General features: G+C 40.3%; 1 protein-coding gene across 1 annotated transcript; it reads left to right on the forward strand.

Moving 5' to 3' along the window:
* Positions 1-9583: 9583 nt before the first annotated feature.
* Positions 9584-16883, forward strand: LOC137875544 (neuronal acetylcholine receptor subunit non-alpha-3-like). Its single transcript, XM_068714896.1, has 6 exons — positions 9584-9830; positions 11368-11519; positions 13856-13900; positions 14481-14590; positions 14895-15810; positions 15921-16883. Exons 1-6 carry the CDS (start codon positions 9773-9775, stop codon positions 16083-16085), a joined length of 1446 nt encoding a protein of 481 aa, XP_068570997.1. The 5' UTR covers positions 9584-9772; the 3' UTR covers positions 16086-16883.
* The last annotated feature ends 70 nt before the right edge of the window (positions 16884-16953 follow it).

Genomic DNA, 16953 nt, shown 5'->3' on the forward strand with positions numbered 1-16953 from the left:
ACACACACACACACACACACACACACACACACACTCTGAAAGTTCACAGCCCTTTCCCCCTCCAGCCAAAGTGGAGTATGACTCTGCTTTCATTTGGTCCACCCTGTGGCTCCCAACTACCGCTCACACTTAATCCTCACTAGCGAGTACTGAATGAGCGTGTGCACATTTCTGTTTGTGTGTGTGTCCAAGAGGGGAAGAGGAAGAATACGCGTCACCTGCGGAAGTGAGCGAGGGAAACAGGGAGAGAGAGAGAGAGAGATAGTGACTTGAGTGTGCATGGAAGTCCATATGTGCACTCAGCAGCTATGGATATAACTACATAGGGATTATGGGATGGATGAGTTATAAATATAGAAAAGCAGCAGCAGCAGCAGCAGCAGCAGCAGCAGTGTTACTACAGCCACACATAGTATCCCATCAGTCTCAGTCTGCTGCTTGACAGGGTCACATCAGTGCCTGGCTGCCAGAGAATGAAGAGATCAGCCAAAGAACCAGCTACTCCAGCTATATTTGGACAGTATTCGTGTGTGATGCATGCAATTTTTCTCACTGGCTCTCCACCAACTTATTGGGCTGTTCTTCAAACTTTTAACTGGAAATGAAATAGTTAACAAGTCGGATGATGTTATTTTTTTCACTACTGCTTCATTTTTTAAATCTGATCCACACCAACGCTCCCAATCCTCCCAAACGAAGACATTTCTGGATGCCACTTATACAATATTTTGAGATAGACACACCAATCAGCTGCTACTAGAGAGCTTCAGCCATTTTAATCTGAATATGTAATAGAGTGACCTTGCCATTTTAAAGCTGTACATTTTTCTTGAATGATTGGACTCCAAGTACTGTGAGGCAGTCAGAGCAAAGCAGAGCACAGCAAAGCTCTGGGTGCTAAACTGAGGCATAATACATTATTAAGCCGGCCACATCTATGAATATTTTACATGAGTCTTCACTGTTGACGATGACTGTTAGCATCCGGCTTCTGGATAGCAGAATTCCTGAATGACGGACTTATCACAGTGCATGTGTCTGTAGGATCTCATGTCCTTTGCTTTTTGTGATCAAACTTTTGGAAAAAAATGAAAGATCTGTTGCATGCACTCACTTGTTTTACATATTTGTTGTGTTGTTGCAATTTTTAAAACACCTTGTGTTTGAAATACAACAGCTTATTCTTGCCCGTCTCCTGCTGTCTTTCTTCAGTAGTTTTGAGAACCCTGTCTACCAAGAAGCAAGGCTGCAATGGGAGGAATTCTCCGGTGGACCACTGGTGCATGCTGGGAAAGGTTTGGGTGGGGTTGAAGGGTGACATGGGGGCATACTGCAGAAGGGTGGATAGTGAATTAGGGTAGTCTCTTGTGTCGTCAAGAGCAGAACGGTATGTGCCGGCGGGCAGTCGACCGCGGATAAGTAAAAGAGACTCTCCTCTAAATAATTCACTCCAATCGGAGCCTTCTGAACACACACACACATACAGGGTCCTCTCATACACATACAGTAAATGGTTGCTTCTTGAAGTAGAAGACTGCAACACACACTCACACATGCTCACAAAGAGCAGGCATCTAATTTTACTCTCAGATGAATATTCATAGATGAAGAAACATTGTCTTAGAATTTGGAAAGAGCATTTCCGTGGAACAACAGAAAATGCTTCTGGCACTTTTGGGGGTTTTAGAGCAAACATCACAAAAATAACGTTAACTTTTAGATAAATATATGCTGTACCTTGATAATTAGAGGAGCCATATGCATTTCTCTGGTGCATGTTATTTTCTTCTTTTTGCCATATTGACGGACATGCACATGATTATTGTTGTTTTTTTACCTTAAATCTGTTGATGAAAAGATAATAACAAGGGAAACACTGCCACTCTTTATCACCCTAAAATAGCTGCATGGTGTTCATTCTGTGTGGGTTGCGGTTATATTGCTCACAGTTACATAGTGGCATTCAGCTGCGTTTTTTATACGTGGGATATCAGGTACATTTTAAATATAACAGGAAGAAAGAAATGCAATTTAGATCTATACTATGTAACCTGCTTTTTATGACAACTGCTACACCATCAATAAAGTGGGCTAAGTCGTGTAGAGCTGGAGTCCTGGTGTTTGTAATTAGAGATCTACTTACTGAGAAGCAATTCAACAAAACCAAGCCGATAAGAACAATGTATCACAAACCTATAAGACAGAGTATTTGATACAATGGAGGACAAATAGAAGGAGAAAAGGAGGGGGAAAAAAGGAAAGGATATAACACTGTGTTAAAATGGACAGTTTGAAAAGTGGAGGCTGGTTCATTCAGGGTGCACTTGATAAAAATCAGATCACTTGTGCGCTCATACATTGTCTTACTGCATCACTAGGTTGTGCCACATCTTTGTTACTCAACGATAAAATAAAAATAAAAACAAGAATGAAGTTATACAAAAAAAACAATGCAAAGAATAAAAAAAACATCAACATTAGTTTGGAAAATGTTTTAACATCATGTTAGCCGTGTCTTTGACATTTTTGGGATTATTAGCTTTCTTGTCTGTGCAATGAATATTAACTTACAGCCTGCAGCTAGTTAGTTTGTAGCATAAAGTCTGGGAACAGGGAAAAAACCTAGCGTGTCCAAATGTAAGACACACTTAACCAGATCTTCACACCTCAAGCTAATTAACTTGCCATACTGTATCTTGTGGGTTTATTCCGTCAAGTAACCAAAGTATAGAAACAACAATGTGGGGTTTTACAGGAGGTTATGTAAAAGAAGCTGATTGTTGATTTTAGAAAAAAAGGAGGCGAAGACACACACCCCTGTCTGCATCAATGGAGCTGAGGTGGAGCAAGTTAACAGCTTTCAGTTCCTGGGAATCAGCATTACAAACAACCCGACATGGTCACCACACATCTCCATTCTGATGAACATAAACGGCTGTATTTCTTAATGAAACGTAAGAAGGCAAAATTCCTGTACCAAGTTATTGCCAACTTTAACAGAGGAGCAATAGAAAGCATCCTGACTGGAAACATTACAAACTGGAGACAGAAGGGCTCTACAGCGAGTGATTAAAACCGCCTACGACATCATTGGTACCCATATACTGATCGTCAGTGATATTGGCGAGAAGAGGAGCCTGCAAAGAGCTAAAGGGATAATAAAAAACAATACCCACCCCAGCCACAACCTGTTCACCCTGCTGCCGTCTGGGAAGAGATACAGAAGCATCAGCTGCTGTACCACCACACTTCAAAACAGCTTCTTTCCTCTGGCTGTGGGACACCTTAACTCATCCTCCACCCTAGTTATATAATATCGTTTTTTTTTTGTATTTACCTATGTAGAAAAATGGGACTTCAATCTGAATTGCGTTGTGCAACCCTGTTGTACCTTGCTGAATATATTACATCTAGCGGCATTTTCACATTAAAATATCTGAAATAAAACAGTAATGTACTAATTCTACAATATTCACTTTTATATTCCTTAGATGCTGGGTAAACTGGTGGACATTTAAAGCCTGTTGGACCTTAGTATGATTTGGTGGGGCAAAAAGCAAAGATTCAAGGTTAATGTGAAAGCCGTGAAAGAACAAACATAGCAATTTGGATGAGGAAACAAATACAGGCTCGGCATGAATCCAGTGATGTCATTGTTTCTCTTCTGAACCTCATGATGAACAGCAGTTGAACTGATTTTTGATTGTTTCTGTTGCATTTGCTTTTACTATTTGCTGTCATTCAACTATGCATTTGCTTTTCACATTGGATGTTAGAAACAGGTTGGGAATCAGAGTGAGGATGTAAATACAATGTGAAATCTTCTGCCAAGAGCTCAGTGCAGTCAAGACTTTTCTGAAGGCATCGCCGAGGCTGTATGTGAATGTGACACACTGCATATGTAGGTGCGTGACAGAAGGTGCCTCATTATCCATCCGTCTTGTCTAGAAGCAACATTTCTGTTACTCAAGATGAGAAATGGAGACTGATTTCTCCGGGGACAGCAAGCACTGTGAACTCCTCATGGGCACTGACACACAGAGACAGACAGCGAGAGACGAAACGCAAACCCAGCCGTCCTCTTTGTTGACACCCCAGGGTGCAAAGCCCTGGGCAGTTATCACATCACTGGAGCACAAATACATACATGTCTACATACAGATATACATAGCAGTGCACACACACACACACACACACACACACACACACACACACACACACACACACACACACACTCACAAATACAAAGAATGCTGGTTGCAGGCCGATAAACCAAATACAGACGGAAATATGCAAATACAGATTTACACAAATACATATTTACACATTAACCAACACAGGTGGACAGTCAAGATTTCACGTCACAAAAGCACACACACAAACACATACACATCCATGAAGACACTCATGCATATGTGTAGAAATACAGATGAGACATGCACACAAAGCACAGCTGACTCACATCTGATGGCAACATCTTTGGTGTGCCAGAGTTAATTTACTCTCTCCCAACTGGCTCTCGACTAAAGTGTACTGACAAACAGACAGACACACACACACACACAGACACACACACACACACACACACACACACACAGACACACACACACACACACACACACACGTACATGGATGGTATAATAATTGCAACGTTATCAATTATGTCTCCCACAGGGTTCATTCACATACATACATCAGATGCCAGAGGCTACAATTACACTATGTACATTAACACTGAGAGCTGTCAGAAGTCTTGATTGTTGAATGTCATGTTGATTGAAATTGGTATTTGAAAATTATTGAACCAATCAAGTAAGTCAAGCCGACATTTGCATTTCAGCCTAACAGGGATATGCAGTTGTTTATTTATTTTAGGCACTGCTTGTAAAAAAAAAAAAAATGGAAAAAAGGCTGAAATTTCAAAGATTCAAAAGATTATTTCAAAGATTCTGTCACTTGAGCTTTACTTGTGAGGCACTTTGACCTAAATGTTAGATCACAATGATAATGTCAACATGCTGATGTTTAGCAGTGACAACATTTCCTAATTAGAACCAAGCTAAATGTCAAAAGATCTTCAGGTATTTGGTCATAAACCAAAGAATTGGACAAAGTTAAACTTTCCCTGATGATTGTGCAAGAGACAATGTCCATTAGTTGGGGACATTTCACCCTGAACAAAACATTCACCTCCATGATGACGCTATAGATGATAAGTCAGAAGATAAAAAGAGCCAGTGGGAGTCAGATTCAAGAGGATCTTGTATATTTTTACTGAATTTCATGGAAATCCATCCACCATTTGCAGAGGTATTCAAAACCAAAACTGTCCTCCTCATGGTGGCACTAGAAGTGAGCAGATCATTATGACCCGCATTGCCATTTAAAAAAACTGTTATACTTGATAACACTATCTTTGTCTATTTTATACCCTAAAGGGGAAAATAACTGATTTCATAGTTTGAGTTAATTATTTTTTGTTTAAAATATCTTCAAAGACTCAAGTGAAACCTGATTTGTTACACTACTAACACACACACACACACACACACACACACACACACACACACACACACACACACACACACACACACATGCTCCTCGGTTATTCCTACAGTATGTTATCTGAAGGAGACAGTAACCCTGTCTGGCAGGGTTACGTTTCAAACCATCAGTGGCCTTTTCTCCTCATTGCAGATGAAGACAAAAGCAAAATCAGAGTGAGACGTATCGTGTTAGAGGTCAATAAATATTTTGTGTGTGAGTGTCCGCTGAATGAGGAAGCACAGTTTGCTGCTAACCAGCTGTAACTGACATTGAACTCTCTTATGATTAACGTTTGATTTGACACTGAAAGTCATCCATCCCAGAATGCACTGGTCTCATGCTGAGTAGCCACTTTCCTCTTAATCCCCCACTTTCCCTTTTTTTTTTCTTCCATTTTCTTCACTCTTTTGTGAGTTTTGACAAAATCCCCAGGGACTTTTCCCCTCTTATCTGACCAAAATCTTTCCATCTATTTTGCTCTGCAGTTCTTTGGTATTTAATGATGATTAAAATATAAAATAACTGAACTCTTGCTTTATTGATGTGAGGGATTTTAACATCAGATCACTTAAAAGTTTGATTCATTTTGAAAAAGTTTGCATCCTCTAAAAGCTGCTTTGGCTTCCATTGATGAACCAAAGCTTATAAGGTTATCAGGGTTTCCCCATAAAGTGCTGGGGGTAGCTTTAGTGGGCTAATAGTATTAGCATGTTTGAGACCGCTGACTTTGTGTTTTTCTTTGAAGCTTGTGTGAGATTTGATTCCCCTTGTAGAATGCCTTTCCTGCCTTCATCACAATTTTTTTATCCTGAAAATGACAAACCGATTAAGATCAAAACCACAGGCCTTGAGAAACATGGCTGTTGTGTTTCCTCTCATTTATTACATTTTTCTGCAGCAAGTAAATTATGCAGACTTTAATTATGAGCTCAACAACCAGCTGAGAAAACAAAAACAACTCTCACACACATACACACACACACAAACAAACTTTATTGGTGGCAAACACACACACACACACACACACACACACACACACACACACACACACACACACACACACACACACACACACACAGATGTAGAAAATGTATTCTCCTTTCCCGTTCTGTCTTCTCTCTCTCTCTCACACACACACACACACTCACACACCGTGCAGCTGCCCACATCCGTCTGGGAAGGGACCGGCAGGTTTCCAGCCCGCGAGAATTTATGTTTCCGAATGATTAGAGGCGGACGGGACGATCTCAGAGGCAGCAGCTGCCCGCCCCACAGCTCCAAGTGGAGCAGAAAATCAGGATAATTTCGTTGTGATAATCAGCCTCCCGTTATCCCCGTCACTTCACCCCACAGAGGAGGAGAGAGGGAGTGTATGACATTCAGAGAGTGAATAATAAAATACAAAAAAAAGTGTGTGTTTCATGCCTGGTTAACTTCAAAATATATGCATATTGTGTGTGTGTGTGTGTGTGTGTGTGTGTGTGTATGTGTGTGTGTGTGTGTGTGTGTGTGTGTGTGTGTGTGTGTATGTGTGTGTGTGTGTGTGTGTGTGTGTGAGTGTGTGTAGTATGTGCGTCTAGATTTAGTGTGTTAGATGTTTACCTTACTGTAGTGAGGAACTAGCCTGCATTCATTCTCATAACCCTTATTGTCATTTCAACCAAATCACAAAATCTATGCAGAGGTTGTGCTTTTATTTGTCAGGTTTAAAGTTGCACAGGTTTCTTTCTGTATTTGAAACCTCTTTCCAGAAATGGTGTCCTATAATTATAATCCACAGACCCACCTGTGTATCAAAAGTTTTTGCTGACTAGAACTAGAAAGTCCCACTGAAAACTATTGACAAGGAACTTGTAGACTTCCAGAGGAACCCGGAAATTGCTTCTTGTCAGGGTTTCAAATTAAGTTCTCCACCGCTTTAAAAGCAGCACAAACTAAATTGTGTTGGTGCGAGTCATAATTTTCAGAAGTGTATTCTCAGAGTATCTGCACATAAAACTTAAACTATTCGCACGTTTCAATATTACTACCTTCATCAATCTTTACGGGGACACAGCACATTAATCAACAATGCTGTAAATATGCAATTGTTGGGCTGATTTTTAACTGTTGTCCACTGGCCAGATGTTAGATTTACCATTAAGGTATGTTTTGGCATGTTCATGTGACATGCAAATGGGAGGAGGAAGGTTTTTAAGTCATGATCCTGAACCTGGAATCCACACTATTACTGATTTTCCTCCTCAGTGTGTGTGTTTGCTGCGTATGTTGCGCCTCTTTGAACAGGTGTGTGTTTGCTTGGTTGATTGCTAAAACCAATATTTTGGTCAGTTTTTTCTTTTATTGAATACAGAAAGCTGCTAAGCTCATATACACTAAACAGTATTTATTTCTATCAACGGCTTGTTTCTCACTTCAACTAAACATTTGCTGCATTTTCTTAGAAGTCAGTTGGTTGCACAGTTCTTCGTCAGAAGTGTGATTTATGTGATTTGTGTGGGGGATGTAAATGACTTTGCATTGCTCTCAGTGCTCTTTTTCCTGTTCTCCTCTTTTTCTTTATCTTTCTCTGTCTTTGTGTGTGAATTAGACCTTTTTGAGTGCTAGCTACATGTCACTTGTGTCATAATTAGGAAAAAAAAAGACTAGAATGATAGGAATGACAAAAAAGACCAAAGCGTTACATAATTGTGATGAAGCATTTGGTCGCTCAACCTGCTGCACTGACAACAACACCTCACAAATAGATACACTCTGGTCTTTGGTGATGTTCCCATGAGTCTGTGCTCTCAGCTCTCACTACCCTCTCACATTTTGCTCATGTCTATAGGTGTGATACAAGCATGTACACTGACAAAGAAATGCATCCTGGGTGTGTGCTGTTTGGCTGGTTCTATGGGCATGTAAAAGGTGAATGGTGTTTCATAGTTAGGCTAAATGTTTGAGTGATGCACTTTGAAAGTAGATCAGCATTTAAGGTTTGACTGACTTTTTCCATGGCCAGTTCTGACATTATTTATTTTGTACTGAAGCATCTGAGTACTTGTGTTTTAAGTAGATCTACTCAATATCCATAAAGCAACTTGATTTAAATAATCAGACTTTTCTTTGATGTGTGTCATGGAGAAAATTACGGTGAAAAAATAATTTGACGCTGTAAAATACTGTTAATTTAAAAACCTGTTGTCAGGTAGAGGACAATACAGTATCACATATTGGCCACAATTGGTAACAGTAAATATGATTCTAGCCAAAGTAGTCCTGTTGAATGACTATCATGATTCATATCATGGTAAAGTATAATACACATAAACCATGCACCTTATACCGTAAGAACAAACATGAGTTTCAATTGGGATAATAGTTTTTTTCCATTTCATGGCTGCTCTGTAATTTCTAAACCACAGATTAAATTGTAGCTGGAGGGAATCTTTAAATGTCAGAAAAGTGCTCTCCTGTCATGTCCCCTCTAACGGCATGATGTCCTGTGTAAGTGTTCCTAGCAGCGCTCTCCAGTGGAGGAGCAGTGACGGTGACATTAAATACGCAGCTGATCTCACTATATCTGCCAGTTAGAATGTGGGCTAGTACTTTATTAGTGGTGGACATACAGCCCTCTACACGCTACTACAATGACATCACATCCTAATGATATACTTCTAAAAAGGAAACGATGCAGTTACATCAGTCATTATATGAGGGCAAGTTCCTCCAAGACTTTATAAAATATACTGCACTACCTAAAGTTTCCTTTCATTGTCGCGATCAGGAATAGCATAATGTTTTTATGCACATTATACCATAAAAAGCCACAAGCAGAACAGCAACCCCACAGAGATACAAGATAAAACGTGCTTTACGATTGCGATCGGCTTTTAAACTCCACGCCTAAGCCCCACCCGGGCATCCGTCCCACTCTCTCCTCCTCCTCCTCCTCCTCCTCTTCCTCCTCCTCCTCCTCCTCCTCCAGAGAGCCGCTCCTCTGACCGCCGCTCCCCGTGACGGAGTTACAGTGTACGCACAGCGGCCACATGCACCCTCACACCGGGTCCCTGCACCTTGTGAAACTATAGCAGAGGGAGGGTTTTTTTTCTTCCTCATGGTGTTGATCACAACTGATGGAAACCTCGGTGCCTGTGCCACCTCGGTGTGTGCACTGTAGTCATCCTCTCCTGCTGAACAGCCGATAGTAACAGGAGGCTGTGGGAGCGCTCGGTCGGACATCATGAAGTTGACGGTCCTCCTCCTCCTCCTCTGCCCGCTGTCCCTCGCCGACATCCCCGGTAAGGAAACTCTTATGTGTTTTTTTAAAATATATATATTTTTGGGAATCCACTAGAATCGTTTATGTATGGAGAGACGGACCATGTGGTGAAACATTCATGTCTGATGAACATGCAAATGTTTGGAGAGACAGACCACCATGTGGTGTAACATTCATGTCTGATAAACATGCAAATTTCACTCATTGCTTATACCCGAAGGTAGGTTGGTGCTTTACAGCAGCTTGTTACAGAATCCGTGTTAATTATGCAACTTTCCCCGTTTCTCATTAATTTCTCATAGACTATTTCCTCCCTTTCTTCTTATATGAGGATTTTTTTTTTTATTATGATGCCAATAGTCAAGTCAAATATTTGGAACTAAAAAATGAATCACATGTTATCAGAGTTATTTCCACTGAGATTTATCAGCTTTTCAGTTCAAGAACAAAGGCCCAGCTCTGTTGTGCTGAAGCTGATTGTTGATCAGACAGACAGGAACACAGGTGTCGGATGTCAGCGTCCAGCTCTCTGCACCTCTCACTGAGTCCTTGAAAGCACAGACAGAGGTGATACAGTAGGATTAAAAGACCCTTTGATTTTGTGGCGTTATGTTTGCTCTGTGGATACTGTTATGGGTCCAGTCAGGTAAAGTCAGACAGATGTGAAGCCAGAGGAGAGAAACCAGCCGCAGGTCCACACTCCTCTTCACCACACACATCAGCCTTTTCACTTGACGTCCCTGGTGTCTGACATTATATATATAGTTGTCTCTTGTCAACATTACTGTATATCTGTCCCTCCAGAGACATTATATCGCCTCAGGCTGACTGATGTGCTAACCCCTCTAACCCCTCCCCCTCAATTTGTGACACTGTGCAGAGTTGCGTCATACAATTCCCCCTTATAGTGCGACATATCTCCAATACCTGACCATACACAACTGGACAGTTATGATTGCTGTGAGGGGAATTTTCCAGCAAATTGCAATTTTTTGGATGAAGATTGGCTGGATTTGAAGAGAAACAACTTGTTCAAAACACGTTTGTTTGCTAATTGTGTTCTCCTTGTGTTGTGCATGATTCACATAAAGGAACACATTTGATGATTTAGTGAGTTAAATTTACTTTACAGTGTTGACAGTAAATCCATCTCAGTCCATGGAGCTGAAACATACTTTCAAAGTATGAGGAAGTGAGGAATGAGGAAGAAGAAAGTTTTGAATGTCAAAGTACTGCTGCCAAGCCAATTGTAGTTTACTCTCAGACTGTACCTTTGACCTACTTAAAAGACAGTAACCTCACTCTTATGTTTTTAGGATGATTAAAAAAAACAAACTCGACAACAGTGATTAGAAGATAGTTGTCTTTGTCTATTTTCCAATGCTCTCCACTCAAATGACGGTGAAAGTACAGATTTTTGCTTTCTTTTCTTTGTTTGTGTTTTTCTTTGTGAGAAAGCTTTACTCAACTCTATTCTACTTGATTCCCCCAACTAACACAAAGCATTTGTTAATTCATGAACAGTTTTTAATCCACACTCCTCCTCTTTGTTCAAGCTCCGAATGAGTTTGTGTCCTTGGCGGAGATGGAGGACGCCCTCCTGAGGAACCTTTTCCAAGGCTACCAGCGCTGGGTCAGGCCCATCCAGCATGTCAACGACACTGTGAGGGTACGCTTCGGACTCAAGATCTCCCAGCTGGTTGATGTGGTGAGAACACACCTGCAGTCACAAGCACATATCCATGCACTTCTGTTTTCATGACAAGATTTGTAGTTTGGATCCCACTAGTGGATATAAACTACAAGCACACATTGAGTTTTCCACAAAACCCAAAAAGTTTTCTTTTTTTGTTTGTTTAAAAGCTAGTCACGCTCCTATAGTACAGTAGGTTTATTGACTAAACAATCCCATAGAAATGTATTCACCCATGTCATAATTTTTTCTACATTTTGCTCAACATAGGCATGTTACAACTTCAGTGACTAGATGTTTAATATAATTGTAACATACAGTATAGAATGGGAATATTTTCATTCTAGTTTTGAATTTATTTGGGAGATATATTTTTAAACTCAACACTTTGTCGAAACAAACATTTTATTTTGAACCGTATATTTAACCTCATCATGACGCGGATGTTAAAAGATGAGTCTGGGGTCATTCCATATTTTTATTATTGGCAACAAGTCAAATGAAAACACCAAAAGCATCAATGAATAGATCCCGTGCGTCAGTATTATCTGTGGAGTCAAAGCCTGATATAGCTTTTTCTATTTATTTTTTTGGAGTAAATCCCACATAAACTGTCCAGCTGTCAGATATTACTTGCTAGTGCACCAAATCTGTAAATAATCTCCAGCAAATGAACAATTTACTACTTTTTAGCTTAAGTTTGCTCAACAGTATCAGAATCAGATGTTTTAGGAAATCATTTACCCTTTAATTTAAACTATTTTCATTTAAAATAATAATTTGTGTATATATAGTGACCAATTTTTTTAAAGATTTATGTCATCGTTAGGAATCAGTGGGCATGGGACTGAGAGCCAAAGACATGGTGGTGAAGTCACAAAGTATTTGGAGTTGACAACAACAAAAACATAGAAAATTTCCAGGTTTATCCGTCAAAATAATAGAATGAGTTTACACACATAGAACAATATCAAAAAGAACAAAGGTTTTTTTCTCACTGAGAACCAGAGTTAGATGTGGTTGGTTCTCGCGTGCCGAGCTGTGTCGCTGTCTGTGGTACTGAGAACAAACAGGCCACTGGCAGCTTGACAGTGTGGAGCTTTCTGTGGTCCTGAAATAGATCTGGAACACTTTTCATATCTACAACCACACAGTCTCTGTCTCTGGAGTGTTCCTTTAATATTTCAGAGGCTGGCTGTGATAGGCTCAGATGGTTTAGGTGTCCAAGAGAAAATGGAGGACTCTAATGGAGGAGCCGCTGTTCTCGGCTTAAAATATTCATCTCAACCGGTTTAGATTTAGCTCTTCATCCTTTCACCGAACACATGTGCTGGGCAAAGACAATCAGTGATGAATTAAACAAAGCCCCCCTATAGCACTGCAGAGAAGAAAGATGTAGGTGAATGATCTGTTGGAATTTGGGAAAGAGAGCAGTAAAGAGGGCTAACCAGAGACACAGCAGCTCTGCTACACTACTCTATGTCCGTCCCCTGAGCGTCTCTGGGCTGCTACTGTACATGACTCTGTATTAGATTATGGTTCACCTCTGCTCTATGTGATCATGAAGCCATTCAACTCAGTCTGACAGCGGTGGCCTGGTCTGGATACAACTAAACAGCTGCATCTTTGTGTTCTCTCTACTGTTTCTTTCTCTCAAGTCTATTGCTCTCAGTCTTCCCCCTGTTTTTTCAAACTCACCTCCAGTGATGTGGAAATAAGCCTGTGTTAACCACTCTCCTATCTCTATTCCTGTCTTCATCTATTTACCTCCGACTGCATTTATATTGTTTCAGCTTCAGGGTTCACTGCACCCACCTCTGGTTTTATGTTTCTTTTTCTTGTTTACTAAGGAAGTGGCAGAGACAGGTAAATGAGATTCTGTCTGATGTCATGGCAGGGGAAACGGATGATTCGTTTACTCTCAAACAAGCTTCTCATATTGTCCACTAATCAAATCTAATATCGTGATGGAAGCACCCAGATCAGACATTAGATACAACCCCCAAAATGCAGGAGATTTTCTTACTTTTTATTTGAAGGGATAAACATGTGAACATAACTGACATTGTTGATTTAGATTATTTCAAACTAACAATATCTGCACTGGACAAGTGGGAAATATCAGAGCCTCATTCCCAGTCACCTTCACTTCTTTATATCTTGGTCGGTTTTTAAAGACTTGACAGTAACGTTGGGAGTGATAGAAGGTTTATTAAATCACATTTTTAATTTTGGGGATATGTAAACCCTTTTTTTATTTTGATCATGTGCCATAACTTACACATAAGTTATCTTGCTGCTGAGGTATTTCTCCTATTTTTTAATATTATTGTTGTCTTTGTATGTTTTAGGATGAGAAGAACCAGCTAATGACAACCAACGTTTGGCTGTGGCAGGTGAGCAAGACATAAAAAACAACTGAGGTGAAATACTTACTATTAATACCATTCATATCCACAAAGGTCAAGGAGAAGACAACCTAATAGTTGTACACACTGCAATAGTTTTATATGAAGGAACATGATAGTATTGATAGTGATTGATATTAGCTAGTGTATTTTACAGTCTACATTTTGTAAACTAAGTTCAGCACTCTTCATGGCCAACACTGTTTCTGTTCTGTCGGATAAATATAAATACCTTTGGTTGTATAACACAGGAAATCATTTTTGTATTTAAATATTATCAAATAGCATTAAATTGACTGAACAGAATTTGATTAAAAGGCATTGATTTTTCTTGTACATACAAACAATTGAAAAAGGAGTTCCCTCTAAACAAGCCCTTTGAAATATTTATTCAATTTAAGTATTTTGTTGTTGTTTTGTGTATAACATGATTCTCTGGTGGATGTGATCCAATTCCAGGGACAAGAACTTATTAACATTCTTTCATGACCTGTGAGACCTATAAATGCAAACTAAAACTCAGCATTGTTTAGTGGAGGACTAACGATCTTGTGTTTTTGTTGACCAGGAGTGGACCGATTATAAGCTGCGATGGAATCCAGACAAATACGGAGGCATCACTTCCATCAGAGTCCCCTCTGAAAATATTTGGCTCCCAGACATCGTCCTCTATGAGAAGTAAGGCAGCTTTAATGTGGCAAACTGATCGACCATTACCTTCATGTGAAACTTAAATAACTAAGACACAAAAGTGCAGCAACAAAAAGTTCATACACTGATGTATAGAATCTCATTTTCAAGATGTAGCCACATCGTAATATTCTCATATTAGCTGCAATCTTACACACTAAAATAACAGTTATGTAATACTGAGTTATGATCAAAAGAGCTACTTTTCAATTAATTTTCAGTAACAAATAGTTAAAAAAAAAATCAAACCACAAAAAATGCGTAACAGGCTTCTTGTTCCACGTTCCTTCAGTGCTGATGGGCGGTTCGAGGGCTCCCTGATGACCAAAGCCATTGTCAAGTTCAACGGCGTCATCACCTGGACGCCACCTGCTAGTTACAAATCCGCCTGCACTATGGACGTCACCTTCTTCCCTTTCGACCGCCAGAATTGCACCATGAAATTTGGCTCCTGGACATATGATGGCAACATGGTGGACCTGGTCCTGAGAGACAACCAGGTAGATCGGAAGGACTTCTTCGATAATGGGGAGTGGCAGATCCTAAATGCCACTGGAGCCAGAGGGAACAGGAAGGACGACATGTATTCGTACCCCTTCCTCACGTATTCCTTCATTCTGAAGAGGCTGCCGTTGTTCTACACACTTTTCCTAATCTTCCCTTGTTTGGGTTTGTCCTTTCTGACCGTCCTGGTGTTCTACCTTCCCTCGGACGAAGGAGAAAAGCTGTCGCTCTCCACCTCTGTGCTTGTGTCGCTCACTGTGTTCCTCCTGGTCATAGAAGAAATCATTCCCTCCTCCTCTAAGGTGATCCCGCTCATTGGAGAGTACTTGCTGTTCATCATGATCTTTGTCACACTCTCAATCATCGTCACTGTTTTTGTCATCAACGTGCACCACCGCTCCTCAGCCACCTACCACCCCATGTCGCCGTGGGTTCGTAACCTCTTCCTTCAGAAGCTGCCGAGGTTGCTCTGCATGCGGGGGCACATCGACCACTACCACTACCCAGAGCTGGCTCCTGAAAGCCCAGAGCTGAAGCCCCGCTCTGGAGGTCGGAAAGGAGGCCAGAAGGCAAACAGCGGAGCCCACGGACAGACAACCTCTGAGGGGAAGGAGGACGAGGCCTGGGCGACCATGTTGGACAAGGCTGTCTACTCAGTGCGCTACATCAGCAGACATATCCGCAAGGAGCACTTCATCCGCGAGGTGGGTTTAACTTGATTAGGAAAGATTTAGCTAATCATTAGAATGGCTCTAAGGGCTCAATGTTTATATTTGTTTCAGTCATACCATCTCACATTTCCTCTATTTTCTAGGTGGTACAGGACTGGAAGTTTGTGGCTCAGGTGTTAGACAGGATCTTCCTGTGGGCGTTTCTCACCGTCTCAATACTGGGCACTGTCCTCATCTTCACTCCAGCTCTGTACATGTTTTTCAAAATCCCTCCTCCAATTGCAAGTGAGGATCCACCTTCAAACTAGACAATAACACCACTTTCACAGGCAACTGACGGTCAACCTTCAAGAATCTACAAAGCATTTGTTACCACTGAGCAAAAAGAAGCCACTTCAGGTGTTTTGTAAAGGATAACTTTGACTCTCTGACTTCTCTAGAGATCCACTGTGTAAAATGTTCTCTATGTCGTTAAGTCATTTTATGTATACATGTTATGCACATTATACCACATTTCAAATTATTATGATAATATAATGCTTTGCTTTTAGAGAAATAAGACAATCTTTGTGAAAATGAATGCAACCTGTATTGCTTTTCAGGCAAAGTCATAAAAATTGAAATTCAACACATTCAGATTTGGTGGATCATGATGGATTTAAGTAGCATGCAGCTATTAATGCACTAGATTACACATAGTGGTCATTTTAGAAAGGTATTCAAGCTCAAATTAAATGAAACATCAAAAAAGAGATGATTCACTACATATTTCATCATTGGCGTAATTTATGTGCATCAAAGACGACTTCCTCTCTATTGTTTTATCTTTCTAATTGACATTGCCTTTAATTTGATGTATGTGGTCGACCATCTGAAATCCACAATGTCAAACTAACACTTCAACAATATGTTCATTTTACATGTCACTAATAAGTTACTTACTGTAACTTCTTTTTACTAGTATATTGTAAGAAAAATAAATGATTTATTCTCTCAAGGTACCAACAACCTTTGAACTACCTTACACATTCATTAAATATGCGACAACCTGTTATCTGTTTGAAGAATCTTTGAAGACATCAGCATACTTTAGGGGAATAAAGACATTAAGAGCTCTAATGCGTGATGTTGCATCTGAACAGTTTGGACTTTTTATTGTGTTTCTCACCCTCTTCA

This window comes from Cebidichthys violaceus, unplaced genomic scaffold (genome assembly GCF_023349555.1).
Source record: "Cebidichthys violaceus isolate CVI_PGR_0920_01 unplaced genomic scaffold, fCebVio1.0.p SCAF_2, whole genome shotgun sequence".
Classification (NCBI taxonomy): Eukaryota; Metazoa; Chordata; class Actinopteri; order Perciformes; family Stichaeidae; genus Cebidichthys; species Cebidichthys violaceus.

Excerpts from the sequence above, each read along its gene's own strand:
- LOC137875544 (XM_068714896.1), top strand. The coding sequence starts at position 9,773 with ATGAAGTTGACGGTCCTCCTCCTCCTCCTCTGCCCGCTGTCCCTCGCC. Across the intron at positions 9,831-11,367 it reads GTCCCTCGCCGACATCCCCG|CTCCGAATGAGTTTGTGTCC; the intron begins GTAAGGAAACTC and ends TCTTTGTTCAAG. Across the intron at positions 15,811-15,920 it reads AGGAGCACTTCATCCGCGAG|GTGGTACAGGACTGGAAGTT; the intron begins GTGGGTTTAACT and ends TCTATTTTCTAG.